Here is a 19,632-nt window from a genome sequence, read left to right on the forward strand (position 1 = left end):
CCCACCTCTGGCCCCTAGCCCACTCAGGACCCTAACCCACCTCTGGCCCCTAGCCCACTCAGGACCCTAACCCACCTCTGGCCCCTAGCCCACTCAGGACCCTAACCCACCTCTGGACCCCAGCCCAGCTCTGGCCCCTAGCACACCTCTGGCCCCCATACAACCATGACCCGCAAGACGGATAAAGACGAGACAATTCCAGTCGCCTTGTCCTCGAGGAGATGGACGGACATCTCTCATTGGTACGTTTACAGTCAATCAGCTTTTAATCATCACAAAGAAACACTTGATCTTTTCTCCACTGACGATCACCAGAGGTTCTGTTTGTAAAACCATCACAGCCCCCAGTTCACGACTGTGTCCAGTACACGCTCCACTCTGACCTACCATACTCTACTACAGTACACAATGCTCTGCTCTACTATACAATACTCTGCTATACTATACTTTATTATACTATACCAATACTGTATTTTACTCGGCTATACTCTATGTTGTCCAACTGTACTAAATTCCATATACACTACTGTACTGTAGTTTACTATATCATACTACTCTGGAAAACTCTACTATAATACATTTAGTATATACTACTCTACAGTACTATACTATACTTTGATATACGATACTCTACTATATACACTATATTACACTTTACTATACTATACTATATGCTACTATGTTATACCATACTATATTATATTATACTATACTACACTACAATAAGCTGTACTACATCAAACTATACAATACTACACTATATTTATATTACGCTATTATACTATACTATACTTTGCTATATTACATTATATTATACTATAATATACTGTTCTAAGCTATATGCTGTGCCATGGTATGCTATACCAGGGTATAATATGCTACGCTTTACGACAGTATATTATACTGTATTGTGTTTAACTGTACTACACTATAATACAGTATAATATACCATACTATAGGATAGAATAGAATAATATAATGAGTCATACAGAATTTCCTCATACATTTGGACAACTGAACGGTTCTACAGGTGAGTATACAGTATTCTGGTGTATATCTACTGCTATGCTCTGTTATAACGCGGCTGTTCCAGACGCTCGTCCCCCTCCCTCTGCTGGAGCGGGACTCTTCCGCGTCTCGTGTCCCCGCCCTGACGAGCAGCCTCTCCAGGTGGACAAGTGAGGATCGTCACGGGTGTCGGTGTTCCCCGGGCTCGCGGGACAGATAGTGGGATCACCCCACGCGTGATTTAAAGTTCCAGTGATGACGCGGCGCGCGCGCCGGACCCCCGACAGGCTGAGCGCGTGAGTCCGCGGATTCCCGCCGGTCCAGGTGTGTCCTCGTACCTGCGGGCTGACTCGGGTGTTCTCGTCGTGTTGTCGCCGCGTTCGGAGCCCACGATGCCGGAGCTGATCTCCGTCACGGAGTTCGTGGCGGAGACCAATGAGGACTACAAGGCCCCCACCACGTCCAGCTTCACCACGAGGATGTCCCACTGCAGGAACGCGGTGGCGGCGCTGGAGGAGGTAGAACCGCACACGCACCGCAACGAACCCGTGACGTCACGTATCCGTGTACTGTGGGGATTAAGGGTTCCCACTTTATGTGTTATTATTATTGTTATTATTGTTGTTATTACTGTTTTGATGTTGTCTCCGTTTACTGAAGCCTGTGAGACTGTGGGTCCAGGTTCTCTTAGACTTTGGTTCTAGGTTTCCTGAAGACTTCGGCTCTAGGCTCCTAAATACGTTAGTTCTAGGTTCCTTAGGATGTTAGTTCTAGGTTCCTTAGGATGTTAGTTCTAGGTTGCTGAAGACTTTGGTTCAAGGATCCCAAAGACTTTGGCTCTAGGTTCCTCAAGACTTTGGCTCTAGGTTCCTAAAGACTTTGGTTCTAGGTTCCTAAAGACTATGGTTCTAGGTTCTGTCGAGCTTTCATTCTGGATTCTGCAACAGTTTTAGGTTCTGAAGCGTATCTGTTTCAGGGCGCTACAAGGATCTGGGTCCAGATTCTGTTGGTTTGATTGTGAGGTCATGAGGGTTTGGTTGTAGACTCTCTGAGACCTGTGTTCTGTGTTCTGTGATGATTTTGTTCAAGGTTCTGTCAGACTTTGGGCCTTTCCTGTAGAAACACATTTTGTGTTGAAGCGGTTCAGCTTCATGTTTGTCAGCTTTCTGCTGAAAAGAGGAACCTGGAGAATCATTTCCTCGTGGTGAAACACCCAAGTTCTCAACGTTTTGTAAGAGAGCTTCTTCTTTGTTTTGCAAGGCATGGTGAACATTTATAACTGAACTGATAGGAGGAACCAGCAGGTCGAAGGTCATCCACTGAAGAAAACTTGCTTTTGAAGCATTTAAAGTTAAAGGTTTTGTAACGACTGTTAGCAGTTTGACGAAGCTCAATCCATCCACCATTGTTCAAAAAAAGTGAATGAAATTGCCAACATGCTAATGCTTTTAGCTTGGAGGCTATAGTGAAAAGAGAAAATGATATTTCTTTGGGATCTCAGGGGCTCTGGGGGCTCCAATTGTGATTGGATGTACAAGTCTTATGGAGTCACTTCTGTGTTTGTCTTGTTTGTTGGTGTTTAACTCGTCTCCATCTTTGGCTTCATCAGAAGCTACAACGGAAGACTTTAGCCAAACAAATCGCGCTGCGTGAACCTCTGAACCGGTCTGCGCATCCACATCTCCAATTGTTCATTCCTGGATGAATGTTCTTTAACCTCTGATGCGAGTTCCTCCTCCTGTTGCATGCTGGGGTGTCATACCCAGGGGCGACGATGCAGCCTCACCCGTCTGATCGAGTCCAAACAAGATCGGTCTCACCCCGTCTCTCCCGCCGCGGCCTCCTCAAGCGTCTCCAACAAGACCTCCATGAATCCGCTGGGAACCTCCTTCTTCAGTCTCCTCGCAGGTTTAAAGCGTCTCGCGTCCGAACACGTCCGATCTGTTCAGACGGATGGAATGAACCAGAGGGACGAGCTCAGGGTCCGCCCAACAGGTCTTCACAGGTTCTCGTGTTTCAGACGTGACAGAACTGGATCCGGCTGACAGCGGAGGGATGCAACATCAATGAGACCGGATCTCGTTCTTTACCGCGTGTTGGCGGATGGATACAACATCAGTGAGACCGGATCTCGTTCTCGTTGGTGGAGTACAGACGTAGCTCGTGTTTTGTTGTGTTGGTTGATAAAATATGTTTTTTTTAATAAATCAGGGGCTTGTGTTGGGCTGGACGTGTGAGTTCTTCTTCTGTGATTTGTCCTCCTCAGGCGCTGGACGTGGACCGATCGGTTCTCTACAAGATCAAGAAGTCGGTGAAGGCCATGAACACGTCTGTTCTGGGTGAGCACGTCTACATGTTTACACGCTAACCGGGTTTTGGTTCAGCAGCTGGTGGGATGCACGCCGGTTGGCCAAAGCATCCGACCAAGGGCTTGTCGATCCAGAACAATGCATCAGCCGTAGTCTGTAGAGTCCCCTCAACGTCCTTTGGGTTGTGGGTGGGGCAGATGTACCACATGCAAAGCCTGGACCAATCCAGAGGCTTCCCACCAAGTATGAAGGGAAAATCCACTGATGTAGAAAGAAATAGATCCACGTTACGGAAACAGGAAATAGTAAACACCAAACAGGAAGTGAAGTCAAAATCAGAGAGAGGAACACTTTAATGTCTCTCTCTATTGATTTTGGGCCTTTAGAGGATCAGGAGGTTCTGATCAGGTTCTGATCAGGAGGTTCTGATGGAGGAAGGCGGAGCCTCTGTCCTCTGGACTCGGGTTAAAGGTCAGAACCAGACTCGGGTTGGGGAACAAGTCCTGGAAAGGCTCTGCGAGGAATGGGTCTGTGTTCAGACTGGTGGAGTCTCACCTCCACACATTCCTGTCATAGCGCTGTCCTGTCCCAGCATGCCGAGGGAGAGACGCCCACTGGGGACTTAACCGTCTGTGTGCCGGCGGAGGTGAGATGACATGACAGGAAGTAGCTAACTGACAGCGTTCTTCAAAATAAAAGCAAACAGGAATTCACGGCGGGCCCAAATAGGAGGAGTCCAATCAGTAATCACAAATCAATTGTTGGTAATCGATCAGGTAATAATCAGACGCGTCTGTTGTTTCAGCTCACGTGGAGAACGAGGAGCAGTACGTCCAGGCCATGGAGAAATTCGGAGAGAACTTCGTCTGCAGGGAGGACGCCGAGGTCGGCTCCGCCTTCCTCAAGTTCACCGTGTTCACCAAAGAGCTGACGGCGCTCTTCAAGAACCTGGTGAGGGGGCGGAGCTCTGCTGGGTCAGGAACCGTGGGAACCCGAACCCGACTCACGCTGAGCTCCTGTTTCCAGATGCAGAACATGAACAACATCATCACCTTCCCCCTGGACAGCCTGCTGAAGGGAGACCTGAAGGGCGTGAAGGGGGTCGGTACCGCCGCCGCCGCCACATTTTGTCCGAAGGACCTACATCCGGTTCCAGATCGGATTCTACTGTGGTTTCATTGAAGCTTTGTTTATGATATCATGACGTTAAAATAATTACTCCCCCATCTGTCCCCAATCTGTTAGCATCAAACCGTTAGCATCACACAGTTAGCGTACAGACATTCAACAGCATTTGTTTCAAATAGAATAAACAATTCTGTGTTAGGATTAATTCAGATTTACTGAGAATATGTTAATTAATAAATAATTTAATAAATTAAAGTAATTTATTAAATTAAATAATTTAAAAATGATGAAAAATTTGAGAAAAGGAAAACATTTTGGGATTTTTTTTTTTTGCTTCTCTAGCTACAAAACTTCGTTTTTTACTTATTATTTTATCTATTATAATTATTATTATTATTATTATTGTTTTATTTATAATAATTATTTATTTGCTTTTATTGTCCTCGTGTGTTTTTATCGGTGGAACTACAACCTCATACTTGTTATCGTCCTTAAATATTTCCTGAGTGACTTACGGGTCAAAGTCTGTTTCTGTGGATCGGTCCTGCGCTGTGATTGGTCAGAACGAATCATGTGACTTCTCCCCCTTCAGGACCTGAAGAAACCATTTGATAAAGCCTGGAAGGATTATGAGGCCAAGCTGTAAGAACCAAACCACAGATCAAGAACACAACCACCAATCGCCCAACTGGAAATAAAGTTTATTCATATATTGATTTCACTTGACCTTTGACCTCTGCAGGGCAAAGATCGAGAAGGAGAAGCGGGAGCACGCCAAGCAGCACGGGATGATCCGCACCGAATTCAGCGGCGGAGAGATCGCCGAGGAGATGGAGAAGGAGAGGCGCCTCTTCCAGCTGCAGATGTGTGAGGTGAGGACCCGCCCAGAAGGGGCGGGGCCAGAGTAAACCCGTCTCGAGTGAGACCGGATCGAGTTATCCTGCTGTCGCTCCACAGTATCTCCTCAAGGTAAACGAGATCAAGGTGAAGAAAGGCGTCGACTTCCTGCAGAACCTCATCAAGTTTTTCCACGCTCAGTGCAAGTAGGTTTGGGGGCGGGGCCAGATGGATTCTGATTGGCTCCTCCCAATCGTTTGTTTGTTTGTTTTTTCAGTTTTTTCCAGGATGGACTGAAAGCCGTGGAGAGTCTGAAGCCGTCGGTGGAGAAGCTGGCGACGGACCTGACGGCGGTGAGGACGACGAGTGGGCGGAGTCAAATTCCTGCGCGCTTCCTCGGCGACCCGCGGGAAACACTGACGTCTTCTTCTGTGGTGTTCAGATCAAGCAGACGCACGACGGAGAGAGGAAACAGCTGAGTCAGCTGCGGGACGTCCTGAAGACGTCGCTGCAGTCGGAAAACAAAGACGTGAGACCAAACGAAGCCTGTTGATTGGCCGCCCGTTGGTTCCATTGTTAGCTGTTAGCCTCGTAGCCACAATAATACGTCAGAGTATAACGGATGTAGCGTTATGAGACTTTGAAGTTCACCGATGCTAAAAGGCTAACGTTTGTGATCATGCTAGCATCTATTTTTAGGCTGGAGCTAGATAGCATTGCCAGATGCTAGCATCAGCAGGCTAACACATGAGTTCTAATTGGAGGTTCATCACAGGACAAGAACATATCCAAACCAACGGTTTGCCCCACCCCCAGGGATAGACTCCGCCCCCTCGCAAACCCCCAAATTAGATGGACCGATTATTGCTCTTGATTAGTAATTAGCTCTTCCTTACGGTCTTATCTGCCATCCCTGTGTAGCAGCTGTCGAGCTAGCTAACGTCCGATTGGTCATAAAGAATGTGGGCGTGGCCCATGCATCCAGGGCTCCATTGGATTGGTTGGGCGTAGTTTGTAGAAGCCGTTATACAGATAGGACAGATGCACTTCAGGATGCTAGAATGACGTCAGACTGTTATCATGTGCGTTAGCATGAGCGTTAGCATGAGAGTTAGCATGAGCGTTAGCATGTGTTCCTTGTTCTTCTCAGGACGCTCAGACCAAGCAGAACGCCGGCTACAGCCTCCATCAGCTGCAGGGCAACAAGGCTCACGGGACGGAGCGCTCCGGCGTCCTCTACAAGAAGAGCGAAGGGTGAGGGAACTCCATGTCCCAGAATTCCACAGTAAAAACATGGAATCAGTGGAAAAAAATGATGCAGAAGCTAGAATTATGCTCACTCCCTGTTCACAGTTGTGTAAAAATAGAGTCATAGCAAGCTAATGCTAAGCTGTCATCGGGGTTCAACCTATTGTGATGATGCTGTGACCCCGCCCTCCACTGACTCTGATTGGCTCGTGGTAAACGGAGCGTAAACCGGTTGCTAACGGTTGTCGCGTCCGCAGGTTGAGGAAAGTGTGGCAGAAGAGGAAGTGCTCCGTGAAGAACGGCTTCCTGACCATCTGCCACGGCACGGTAAGACGCCAGACCCTCTTCTCCCATTGGTCCACCTGCATGAGAAGCTCCACCCACCTCTGCATGCCCGTCAAACCCATTAAAATAAAAAAAAGGTTTTATTTTTGTTTCTTCGTTTCAATCGGGGGAAAAAAAACACAAGATTTGATTTTAGGCTTTCATTTAGTTTCTTATTTTTGTTCCTTCTTTTTATTTTGAAGTTTTTACATGAAGAGTCAAACGGCCAATCAGGACAAAGCTTGCAGAAGAGGAAGAGAAAAAGGAGGAGAAGGAAGAGCATAAGAAAAAGGATGGCAGAGAGAAGGGTGGGGAAAGGGGCGGGGTCTCGAACGCACCTGAATGAATTATTTCAACCTCTTGTTTCTGCTTCAGCCTTAAAAATATAAAAGGTTTGATGATTAAAATCCTTTTTAATAGTCAGCGAATAAAGTTTGTCAAAATATGAGTCACATTCATCTAAATTCCTAATCTGGATCTCGAAGAAAAAAACTGTCAACAGTCAAATTAGTTTTTCTGGGATAACTGTCAGATTTATAATGAGATGCAGATTCTGGGGGCGGGGCTACCGTGGTCCAGGAGTCACGTGATTAGACTCAGCCTATCACGTGCTGGTGTTTTTTAGGTCATAAGCAGTGGAGGTTTGTGTTCGGTAGGTGTTAACTTAAAAACCAATCAATGAAAGGTGCTGCTCAGTGATTGGTCAGTCTGATCAGTGATGTCATCACTAATCAGGAAATAAGCAAACAAGTTTTCTGCACCAATTAATTAAAATTTGTTCTGCAAACGTAACCAAATCCCTCGTGACTGTTGTCACGGTTACCACTTCAAATATGTTGGAACAGCGGTCATGTGATCCATCATGGTTGCATAGTCGGTATGGGAGGTGGTCCCGGGGGCGGGGTTTATGATTACTCAGGGAGGAGCAGCACCTGGATCGACCCCAGCCGGGCCGCGGGTCTGGCGTAGAAGGGGGCCGACCTAGTGTGGGCGGGCTCTGTAGCTTCATAGTCGCCATGGAAACAGATCCAGAACCACTGCGCGTTCATTTCAGTCCCGCTGTGGTCTGACAGGCGGCCCCTCTCATCGCCGCCCTGCTTCTTGTCTTGCAGGCTAACAGACCGCCGGCCAAACTCAACCTGCTCACCTGCCAGGTGAAGAGGAACCCCGACGAGAAGAAGAGCTTCGACCTGTTCTCACGTAAGCTGCTGACGCGCCGACGCCAGCGGACATACGTCCAATTATAACCGTAAGCCTGTGGCTCCTCCCCCTCCGCAGACGACCGGACCTATCACTTCCAGGCTGAGGATGAAGCCGAGTGTCAGATGTAAGGCTGAGCGCCACCTGCCTGTCTCTGCCTGACCTTTGACCTCTCCTTTGACGTGACCTCTGACCTGTGTCCAGCTGGATGTCGGTGCTGCAGAACAGCAAAGAGGAGGCGCTGAACAAAGCTTTCAAAGGCGACCAGAGCGAAGGCGAGAACAACATCGTGCAGGAGCTGACCAAAGCCATCGTGGAGGAGGTGAAGAGGATGAGCGGCAACGACGGCTGCTGCGACTGTGGAGCGCCAGGTCGGTCACACGCTAATGCTAAGGCTAGAGCGAGGGCTACGGCTAGGGCTAATGCAAAGGCTAGAGCTAGGGCCAGTGCTAAGGTTAGAGCCCGGGCTAGTGCTAGGGCTAGAGCTCAGGCTAGTGCTAGGGCTAGTGCTAGGACTAATGCTATGGCTAGAGTTAGTGCTAAGGTTAGAGTCCAGGCTAGTGCTAGGGCTAGAGCTCAGGCTAGTGCTAGGGCTAGTGCTAGGACTAATGCTATGGCTAGAGCTAGTGCTAGTGCTAGGGTTAATGCTAAGGCTAGAGCTAGGACTAATGCTAAGGCTAGTGATAAGGCTAGAGGTAGAGCTAGTACTTGTGCTAGTGTTAGTACTGCTAGTTTTATTATTAGTGTTTGTATTGCTGCTGCTTGGACCAGTGTTGATGCTGGTAGTACTAGTGCTAGTACTGCTAAGGGCATATATTAGTGCTCATACTGCTTGTACTACTGTTATTACAACGACTCATCCTGCCAGTCATTATACCATTACTGATACTGCAAGAACTACTGCTGCTACTGCGACTAATACTGTTGTTGTTACTTCTAGCTGTTCTGCCAGTAAGAAAGACTAACACAGCTGGTACTGACACTAGCACTGGGACTATAGCTCTGCTAGTGCTCCTGCTGCTAGTACATCCAGTACTGCTGTTGGAGCTAATGGAGCCATTGGTAGAACGGTAGAACCCCTAACCTTCTGGTACTAGACCTCACTGGACCAGACTGTTGGGTTTGTGCTCCTGAGGTGTCACCGTGTTGTTTAGTCAGACTGAAGGAAGGTTCCTCATCTGTCTGTCCTGCCGGTCCGACGGGTTTCTACAGGAAGACGATACTGTGGTCTGCCAGCAGCTCCTTCATCATTTCATCTGTGTGTCAGCGGCTGTTTGTGGTCCGTGTTTGGATCAGATCCTCACCTACCGGTTCAGGCGACACCTAATGTGTCATAATTACTCTGACGTGTTGCCCATGGCAACATGAGATTTATAAAGTCTGCAGTCATGCTAGCAGGTTGTACAATACAATAGATACGATACGATGGATACGATGCATGACATATGATACAATAGGATAAGATAGAATACGATACAACACAATGATACCATACAACACAATACAATGCCATGAGGTACGATATGATACTATACTACAATGCAAAGATACAATACGGTAAGATACAATGAATACTATACCATGATACAATATGACAAAATACAAGACGATACACTTTAGATTCACTCCAGAAAAGTTTCTAGCTGTATGTCGACAGAAACTTACAAACATTCCCCATCTGGTCCCACCAGCCCCCACCTGGCTGTCCACCAACCTTGGGGTGCTGATCTGCATCGAGTGCTCAGGGATCCATCGAGAAATGGGGGTCCACTATTCAAGGATCCAGAGTCTGGACCTGGACGTCCTTGGAACCTCTGAGCTGCTGGTGAGTTAGCATCTCCAGGAAGCTGAACTTAGTCTCGTTCTAGGGTTTGGTGAAATGAGGATTTGTTTTTAGGGCACAACTCAGAAACGGCAAAATATTTTTTTCACAAAATGCATTTTAGTTGGCAAAGAATGTGGGAAACGCCAGCTTCAACGAGATCATGGAGGCAGATCTGTCCACGCAGGGCGTAACCAAACCAGGTCCCACCAGTGACATGTGAGCGACACGGCCCACGTGACCTGAAGATGAAAGAAGGCTAGACACGGATTCAGTTTGGGACGTTCTCACCTGTGTTTGCTTCTAGGCAAACGAGGAAGGACTACATCACAGCAAAGTACACCGAGAAGCGTTACGCCCGGCGACTTTGTGCCGACGCTGCATCCAGGGTGCAGGTTCTATATGAGTCTGTCAGGAACCGGGACATCCTATCTCTGATCCAGGTCTATGCTGAGGGGGTGGACCTGATGGAGTCCTGCCCACAGCCCAATGAACACGTACGGCACAACTGCATAGAATTCACGCTTTTACATGTTGAAGCTCTGACATTGGAGACTTCTTCTCAATCCGTCTTCGCTTGAGTCCTCACTGAAGGTGTTTATGTCCGTCAGGAACCTGGAGAGACGGTGCTCCACCTGGCGGTCCGTATGGGTGACAGGAACTCCCTCCACATAGTTGACTTCCTTGCCCAGAACAGGTCAGGATGTGACGGTTGTTGATACATCTGTTGATGGATTAATGAGTTCTTGGGGTATTGAGAGTCTGAACATTGATACCATTGAGATCCAGACCTCATATAGTCTCCATCCCCAACTACAACCATTGTTCGCCAATGGTTGTAGTTGGGGATATAGACTAAATGAGGTCTAAAACGATTAGATAATTGGCGACTAATTGCAGTAGTTGGGGTTATAGATAAATTCAAGTCAAGAACTGTTAGATTTAGACCTAATTTCATCTCTAACCCCAACTCCAATTCAATAACTCCAATAATTGCAATTGCTAACTGCTTAGCAGGACACAGCAAAAAGTATTTACCTGAAACACGTGTAAACAAATCCTGCATCCTAATTCTGGTCCGGTCTTCACGTACCTGGGAACCAACCAAACCAGTTTTGTTGGCGGCCTTAGTCGGGGGGGTACATAGTGGGTCGGCGCTGATGCAGTAAGACAACTTTATGTCTCCAGCGGTAACCTGGACAAGCAGACGGCCAAAGGAAGCACGGCACTGCACTACTGCTGCCTGACGGACGACAGCGAGTGTCTGAAGCTGCTGCTGAGAGGACGGGCTTCGGTGTCCATCAGTAAGAGCACGACACACCCCTCCGGTCGCCGTTGTTCACGCTGTAACGGAAACGAGGCAACAGTAGTCAGATTTTTTGCGTCAGCTGGTTTGATTACTTCTACTTGCTGATACATATTTCTGACCTTCGTGACCTTAAACCTGTGTCCTCAGCCAACGACGCCGGAGAGACGCCGGTGGACATCTCCAAACGCCTGCGACACTCCCGCTGCGAAGACCTGGTACGACCGAGAGAACCCGACATTCTTGATTTCCCGATGTCGTTTTACGGCGTGCGATAAAAAAACGCTGCTGTGCGTTGGTTTCAGCTGACTCAGGCCCAGACGGGGAAGTTTAACGTCCACGTCCACGTCGAGTACGAGTGGCGCCTCCAGAACGAGGACCTGGACGAGAGCGAGGACGAGATGGAGGACAAGGTCAGCTGCGTTTACATCAAAGCGCTCGGAAACAGGAAGTGGTGACGACGCGTAACCGTCCATTCTCTGCAGCCCATTCCCAACCGACGTGAGGAGCGTCCCGTCAGCTGCTTCGTACCGGGCTCCGCCCCCATGCAGCCCAACCTGGCAGTGCTGGCCCGGGACGCCGCCGGCCTGGTCCGGGACAAACAGAGGCCCCAGGTGCCCAGTATGATGATCAGCAACGAGACCTACGGCACCATGATGGACTTTGGCCTACCGCCCCCCGGACCGACGCCGCCGCTGCCCCCCAGAGCGCCAATGAGAGGTCAGAGGGCGAGGGTTAGGCTAGGGTTAGCTAGTCACAGTTAGGGTTTGCTAGTCATGCTATGATTAGGATCTGTTCTGACTCCTCCCACCAGGCTCCTCCTGGTCCAACTCCATTTTAGTGGAGCTAGCCTAACCTGTTAGCTGTTAGCATTGCACCACATGTTAATCGTTATCATCGACTGAACCTTCAAATGAGACGAATATCACAAATATTGTTTTGTCTATCTGAAGGTCAAAATACAGGGCACAACAAACCTGTTGCCGTAGAAACAGTAGGACGACAGCGGTCTTCCTCCGACCCCCACAACCCTCAAACCCCCGAGCGCAATTCGTCCATGTACGGTGAGTATCGCTACCTGTAGCTTAGCCTGTAGTTAGCATGTCACCCGTTAGCCTCTGCTATTCCCTCACAAACCGCTAACGCTAAGCTAATTTATGTCCCAGTATGTTCAACAGATGTTTCCTCCACCGGCCAATCACATCTCTGCTTCTAGAGTTGATCTTTTTAGGATCAGATGGAGATACGTGATTGATCACATGATTAGTTTATTGGTTCTCCCCCCCCACAGTGCTCCCAGTGGCTCCTCCTCCCCCACCTCCCCCAGCGAACAGGAGGTCCACCATGTTGGACAACAAGCCCTCGTCAGCCAGGAACACCCCCCTGCCCCCCCTCCCTCCCCCACCGACAGCAGGAATCCCACCAGCACCCAGCATCCCGCCCCCGCCCCTCTACAAAGCTCCGTCTCACCCCCCACCGGTACCGAGTCACCACACCAGCAGACCCCCGGTACCGGGACCCAAGTCCCCCAAGTCACCCACCGGGTATGAAACGGTTCTGGATGGTCTGGGGGGATTGTACTGGTCTGTGGGGGGGTCGTACTGGACCAGAACTGGTCTGACCCCGTTTGTAAATGTGATTGTCTTGTGTGTTTTCAGATCGACGAAGCACCGCCCTCAGAGACCGCCCATCAGGACCAGGACGGCAGAGAGACGCGGTACCCAAACCAAACACTGTTTTCATGACAACCCAGGCGGAAGCGTTAGCATGTTAGCTTCTCGTGTTTGTCACAGGATTGGGCGTGACGTCTCGTTAAACTGAATCAGGACCGTCGGTCGTTAATACGTTGACTGACAATGATCGACCAATCAGATCGTCCGCTGAAGTTACCGTAAAACGTAGAAAAACGCCGTAAATGTTTGCGATTAAGTCTGAGGATCGTCGTGTTTCCTCTGCAGGGTCGCAGCCCAGATCTCCTCAGAGTCCTTCTCCCCCCACGCCAAAGCCCAGAAGCACCTACGCTGTGAGTCGCCATGACGATGGTCTTTGTTGTGGTTTTATCATCGTTTAAACGTGAATTAAATCGGAATGTTGAAACGTGCAGAAGCAGAAGCCGCAGCGAGTCAAGGCCATCTACAACTGCTCAGCCGACAACCCGGACGAGCTGACCTTCTCCGAGGGGGAGGTGATCGTGGTGGACGGGGAGGAGGACAGCGAGTGGTGGGTGAGTGATGACTCCGCCTCCCCCGACAGGAAGCACGACGTCACTTCCCTCCGACGCCTCAGAAAACGCTTGACTTCCTGTTCGTGTTTCAGCTCGGTCACATCGAAGGAGACCCCGGCAGGCGGGGGATGTTCCCCGTCACCTTCGTCCACTTCATCTCAGACTGACGGCCCGGTGTGATGGGGATGATTCACGCCGTCGCACCGGTCACTTCCTGTGATCGCCAGGAAGTGATCAGATCGCCAACACATGGAAGACCTGAATCAGCAGGACTGAAAACAATGAAGCTCGTTTTTTCTTCCACCTGAAAGCTTCACTCTCCTCCGCCCAGATGGTTTTAAACAGAAGCGCTCCAACTCTGACTCCACCTCTAACTCCGCCTCTGACTCCACCTATTTTTAAAATCCATGTTTGTTTCCAGAATTTTATTTTTACATATTTCCAAAGATCATAAATGTATCACGCTGAGTTAAATTTGTATTAAATCATCTTGAAGTCTTGAACTTTGGAGTTTTTTTGTTTCCTCTTTAATTTCATAAAGTATCGCCACCTCCTGGTGAGTTGAGGTACAACCTCTGAGCAAATTCACGTGTGCATCACGTAAATGGGTCCCTGTGCAAACATGGAAATATTTTATAGTTCAGGAAACAACTGAAAAATCACCGCGATTACAATAAATGATAACATTTTAATAAAGTATTTACAGGCGAAAACAATTATGTACGTTATGATTTATTTTATAATACAATTTTTTTTCCAGTTATGCCTTTACAATCATGTTCTAAATGCTGATTTGAAATTATTATGTGAAAGCAATCCAATAAAACAGTAAATTAATAAAAGACTGAATAAACGACTAAAATTTGTATGAATCGCTTTAAGAAACGGCTTTTAAAATCTTCTAATAGCGGAACTGAAGTTACGGAGGAACTGCACAACTCGGAGGAATTCTATTGCGGACCGGACGCGAGCCGGAAGTGACGCAGAAGCGGAAACGCTCTTATCCAGCGGTGGAAATTATGAATTAGTTGTTTTTTGTCAACTTTGTGAGGTTAATTAAAGTAAAAATTAAAGTAAAAAATGACGACGAAACGTAAAAGTGACGTCACGGTTCCCGCGGAGGAGAGCGACCAGCTGCTCATCCGCCCGCTGTGAGTTCATCTGCTGCTAGCCGTTAGCATCGGTGTGCTAACACAGGAGTCCATTCAGAAATGTGTTCTCCTTTAAAACTGAAACTACGACAACAAACATTAAAAAATGAGTTCACTAAAATAATTAAAAGCATATTTATGAACAACCTTTATTTAAACTAAATTTACCAAACGGTTCTTTGTTTATAGAGGAAGGCTTTGAAGTTGTTGCTAAATTGTTAGCATTCAAGTTTGGATTCTGTGGATACAGAATAAATAATTTTAAAAGTGTTTTTTTTTTAATAAAAAATAAAGACGGGGTTTTATTTGAAAATTTTTTAAATGTCATATTTTGATTATATTTGTGTCTTTAAAACCTTAAAATGTTGACGCTTGACGTTGCTGGTGTGTTTATTTGTGTCCAGAGGAGCCGGACAGGAAGTGGGACGGTCCTGCATCATCCTGGAGTTCAAGGGACGCAAGATTATGGTCTGTTTGTGTTGGTCACGTCAGCTTTAAAGTGTCTGAGGTGTGTAAAGACCTGTGTGTGTGTGTGTGTGTGTGTGTGTGTGTGTGTGTGTGTGGTGCTGTAGCTGGACTGCGGGATCCATCCCGGTCTGGAGGGGATGGACGCTCTGCCGTACATCGACCTGATCGATCCGGCTGAGATCGACCTGCTGCTCATCAGCCAGTGAGTTCCGAACAGATGTCCACCTGTAACGAATAAAAACCATCGTTAGTCTCCGCCCCTTCACGCCGGTCAGGTAGCTAACGCTGCTAACTTAGCAGGAGACGAGTAAACGCGGACACACCCACGTCCGGTTGGACTTCCGTCCGGACGTTTAGAAACGAGTGTGTGATGCGGCGCAGGTGTGTGTTGAGCTGACGTAGCCCCGCCCCCTCCCTTCCCTACCCAGCTTCCACCTGGATCACTGCGGCGCGCTGCCCTGGTTCCTCCAGAAGACCAGCTTCAAAGGACGCACCTTCATGACCCACGCCACCAAGGCCATCTACCGCTGGCTGCTGTCGGACTACGTCAAAGTCAGGTGGGGCGTCGTCGTTGTGGTTTCGCCGTGTTGGTGCGTTCCCGTGGTAACGCGGTGTGTGACGGTTGCCGCAGTAACATCTCGGCCGACGACATGCTGTACACGGAGACGGACCTGGAGGAGAGCATGGAGAAGATCGAGACCATCAACTTCCACGAGGTGAAGGAGGTGGCGGGCATCAAGTTCTGGTGTTACCACGCCGGACACGTGCTGGGGGCCGCCATGTTCATGATCGAGATCGCCGGGGTCAAGGTGCGTCCCACGCACACACACACACGCACATGCAGAGCATTTCACAGTGTTGCCTCCAGATTGTGAATGAAAGAATGGCGCTGGTGTGTTTTCACGTTGCAGATTTATATGATGCTTTAAGTCTGTGTGTGTGTGTGTGTGTGTGTGTGTGTCTGTGTGTGTGTGTCTGTGTGTGTGTGTCTGTGTGTGTGTGTGTGTAGCTGCTGTACACAGGAGATTTCTCCCGTCAGGAGGACAGACACCTGATGGCGGCGGAGATCCCCAGTGTTAAACCGGACATCCTGATCACCGTGAGCGACGCGGACGTGAGCTTTATTTAAACAGACGACAACTACAGCGTGACCTGAGTGTGTGTGTGTGTGTGTGTGTGTGTGTGTGTGTGTGTGTATCAGGAGTCCACCTACGGCACCCACATCCACGAGAAGCGAGAGGAGAGGGAGGCTCGCTTCTGCAACACGGTGCACGACATCGTGAACCGGGAGGGCCGCTGCCTGATCCCTGTCTTCGCTCTGGGGCGGGCCCAGGAGCTGCTGCTCATCCTGGGTGAGATGGCCGGTCCCACCCCGCCCCCCTGCCCCAGATCCCGTTAACAGAACGTTCAAGTTTTCTTTTGTTTTTGCTTCGACGACCCAAAAACCGCTCGAGGACGACGACGACGCGGTGAAGGCGAAGGCGCTGATTGGTCCGATTGGGCGGAAGCTGATTGGACGTTGTGTTTCTGTGCCGCCGCAGACGAGTACTGGCAGAACCACCCGGAGCTGCACGACATCCCCATCTACTACGCCTCGTCGCTGGCCAGGAAGTGCATGGCGGTGTACCAGACCTACATCAACGCCATGAACGACAAGATCCGCAAGGCCATCAACATCAACAACCCCTTCGTGTTCAAGCACATCAGCAACCTGAAGGTGAGCCAGCCGCCGCGGCAGGCCCGTCCCCTCTCGACGGGCGCGGCCTGACCCCCCTCCTCCCTGGGCGTTCCAGAGCATGGATCACTTCGACGACATCGGCCCCAGCGTGGTGATGGCGTCCCCGGGGATGATGCAGAGCGGTCTGTCCAGAGAGCTGTTCGAGAGCTGGTGCACCGACAAGAGGAACGGCGTCATCATCGCCGGATACTGTGTGGAGGGCACGCTGGCCAAGGTGGGGGGGTGCTTCATTTTTCTTTGTTCTAACCAGTTCAGTAACATCGGCTCGTGGCTGGAACGTAAAACCGGAGACGTTGTAATTGTTTCACGCGAATCCCTTGCGGCGTTTTCCAGCACATCATGACGGAACCCGACGAGATCACCACCATGTCGGGCCAGAAGCTCCTCCTGAAGATGTCGGTGGACTACATCTCCTTCTCGGCGCACACCGACTACCAGCAGACCAGCGAGTTCATTCGGGCGCTCAAACCGCCACACGTGGTAAGAAAACTACCGGGAGTCTTTTTTTTTTTAAACCTCTTCTCTCTGACGTGACGTCTTCCCGTCGGCGCGTCAGATCCTGGTCCACGGCGAGCAGAACGAGATGGCGCGCCTGAAGGCGGCGCTGATCCGCGAGTACGAAGACAACGACGAGGTCCACATCGAGGTGCACAACCCCCGCAACACCGAGGCCGTCACGCTCAACTTCAGGGGGGAGAAACTGGCCAAAGTGCGTCGCTCTTTCACTCACGCCGCCGCCGTCGTCATGGTGCAGGCAGGACCCCCGTTTTAATCCCAGCATGCTTTGCTGCAGGTGATGGGCTCCCTGACCGACAGGAAGTGTGCTCAGGGTCAACGCGTGTCGGGAATCCTCGTCAAACGGAACTTCAACTATCACATCATGACGCCGTCGGACCTCTCCAGTAAGAACACGCCGTGTGTGTGTGTGTGTGTGTGTGTGTGTGATGCGTTCAGGTGCTGTGGTTTTCCTCACCTCTGCTGTCTGTGTTCAGACTACACAGATCTGTGTATGGGCACCGTGACTCAGACTCAGGCCATCCCGTACTCCGGCCCCATCTCTCTGCTGGTCAGCCAGCTCCGCAGCCTCACAGGTGTGTCGGCGGCGCCGCCGCGTCCCAGCTCACCTGAAAGCAGCACGCCAGGGTTATCCTTCTGTCAAACACGCCTGAACTCGGTTTGTGTTTTCAGGGGACGTGCAACAAGTGGAGGGAGCGTCTAAGATCACCGTCAGGATCTTCAAGAGCATCACCCTGGTGCACGAGGCCGGCGTGGTGCTGCTGGAGGTGCGTCTGTTTCCCAAACCCGCGGCAGAGCCCGGACAACACCACGAGAAACGAGAAACGTCACGCTAACATTCCCGGTTAGCGTGACGTTTAGATGGTTGAGGGTTTACTTTTTCCTCCCTCCTCAGTGGATCGCAAACCCACTCAACGACATGTATGCCGACGTGGTGACGACGGTGGTTCTGGAGGTCCAATCCAACCCCAACGCCCAGAAGTGTGAGTCTGTGAGGTGTGAACGGCGTGTGAATGAGTTGTGAATGGCGTGTAAACGGCGTGTAAACGGCGTGTAAACGGCGTGTGAACGAGGTGTGACCGACTCTCTGATGTTTGTCGTTCGTTTCAGTTCTAGAAGGAAAGAAGGAAACGTTGGAGTCCGACGTGTTTCTGGAGCGACTGGGACTCATGCTGCAGTGAGTAAACCCAACACACTGAAGCCCCGCCCCCTGCCCCTCCCCTTCCCCCCCACCCAGAAGACGCCATGCTAACAAACCCTCAGTGTAAACAGCTGTGACTTAAACAGATATCAATGACAACAAATCTGATTAGTAAGGAGAGGAACTAGAAGGAAGTACCTGCACAAGTTTCAAAATAAAAGCACTGCAGGCGGACGTGACTCGGCGTGTCTGTCGTGTTCGTTCCAGCGACATGTTCGGGGACGACTGCGTGACCTTCGGCGCTGGGGAGAACGTGAGCGTGACGGTGGACGGAGTGACCGTGTTCATCGACCCGGAAACTAGAGTGAGACTTCCTGTTTTTCACATCTCCTAACCGACTCCTGATTGGAGGACAAATGAAAGTATTTCCCTGCTGATCTTACCGTGACCTTTGACCTTCGTCTCGTCCACCAGGCGGTGACGTGTGCAGAAGACGAGTCCATGAGGGAGATGGTGGAGGTGGCCGTCCATCGACTGTACGACGCCCTCAACCCCACCTCTGATGTCATCAGCAGGGAGCGATGTCACCAGTGACGAGACAGGGTGGGGGGAGCTGATGATCAGCTGATCGGGACAGTTGGTGTATCAGAGGGGCGTCGACCTTCTGCGACTTTTCTACTTTTTTGTTGTCTTTGGTTAAATAAACTCTTGTAGATTCTGTTGTTCTGATTCTACATTATTACATAACACTATACTAGACTATACTAGAGTATAGTCTAGTATAGTCTAGTCCAATAGACTCGACTAGAGTATAGTCTAGTCCAATAGACTCGACTAGAGTATAGTCTAGTATAGTCTAGTCCAATAGACTCGACTAGAGTATAGTCTAGTATAGTCTAGTCCAATAGACTCGACTAGAGTATAGTCTAGTATAGTCTAGTCCAATAGACTCGACTAGAGTATAGTCTAGTCCAATAGACTCGACTAGAGTATAGTCTAGTCCAATAGACTACTATAGTCTAGTCTAATATAGTCTAGTCTAATAGACTATACTCTGTTAAACTAGACCATATTAGACTAGACTATTAGACTATACTTAACTCTATTACATTATACGAGACTATATTAGACTACTATTAGACCAGCAATGTTTGGTCTAGAGCGAGTCACTAAGGAAAAGACAGGAGACAGAGCTGGAGGTAGACCGCCCCG

At 49.5% G+C, this 19,632-nt stretch overlaps 2 protein-coding genes across 3 annotated transcripts; both read left to right on the forward strand.

The window, feature by feature from the left end:
• The first annotated feature begins 206 nt into the window (after positions 1 to 206).
• On the forward strand, positions 207 to 13,920 carry asap2b (ArfGAP with SH3 domain, ankyrin repeat and PH domain 2b). Of its 2 annotated transcripts, none has more exons than XM_068341877.1 (28): positions 207 to 242; positions 3,275 to 3,347; positions 4,123 to 4,268; positions 4,344 to 4,418; positions 5,038 to 5,087; positions 5,188 to 5,317; positions 5,403 to 5,488; positions 5,560 to 5,635; positions 5,725 to 5,811; positions 6,433 to 6,536; positions 6,788 to 6,857; positions 7,967 to 8,054; positions 8,133 to 8,181; positions 8,259 to 8,425; positions 9,746 to 9,879; positions 10,001 to 10,095; positions 10,184 to 10,373; positions 10,488 to 10,573; positions 11,065 to 11,180; positions 11,333 to 11,400; positions 11,488 to 11,595; positions 11,668 to 11,902; positions 12,136 to 12,246; positions 12,474 to 12,726; positions 12,841 to 12,899; positions 13,141 to 13,205; positions 13,287 to 13,406; positions 13,499 to 13,920. In XM_068341877.1, exons 1-28 carry the CDS (start codon positions 222 to 224, stop codon positions 13,571 to 13,573), a joined length of 2,937 nt encoding a protein of 978 aa, XP_068197978.1. In that variant the 5' UTR covers positions 207 to 221; the 3' UTR covers positions 13,574 to 13,920. The 2 variants fall into 2 exon arrangements, with proteins under 2 accessions (XP_068197978.1, XP_068197977.1); XM_068341876.1 differs by lacking the exon at positions 207 to 242 and adding an exon at positions 1,092 to 1,526.
• Positions 13,921 to 14,351: 431 nt separating this feature from the next.
• On the forward strand, positions 14,352 to 19,142 carry LOC137613045 (cleavage and polyadenylation specificity factor subunit 3-like). Its single transcript, XM_068341879.1, has 18 exons — positions 14,352 to 14,557; positions 14,962 to 15,025; positions 15,130 to 15,227; positions 15,454 to 15,582; positions 15,657 to 15,834; positions 16,035 to 16,124; positions 16,227 to 16,377; positions 16,567 to 16,742; positions 16,819 to 16,977; positions 17,097 to 17,243; positions 17,320 to 17,472; positions 17,557 to 17,665; positions 17,756 to 17,854; positions 17,952 to 18,046; positions 18,175 to 18,262; positions 18,390 to 18,456; positions 18,688 to 18,784; positions 18,895 to 19,142. The coding sequence occupies exons 1-18, from the start codon at positions 14,487 to 14,489 to the stop codon at positions 19,012 to 19,014; spliced, it is 2,091 nt and encodes a 696-aa protein (XP_068197980.1). The 5' UTR covers positions 14,352 to 14,486; the 3' UTR covers positions 19,015 to 19,142.
• Positions 19,143 to 19,632: the final 490 nt, after the last annotated feature.

Source organism: Antennarius striatus, chromosome 19, assembly GCF_040054535.1.
Source record: "Antennarius striatus isolate MH-2024 chromosome 19, ASM4005453v1, whole genome shotgun sequence".
NCBI lineage: Eukaryota > Metazoa > Chordata > Actinopteri > Lophiiformes > Antennariidae > Antennarius > Antennarius striatus.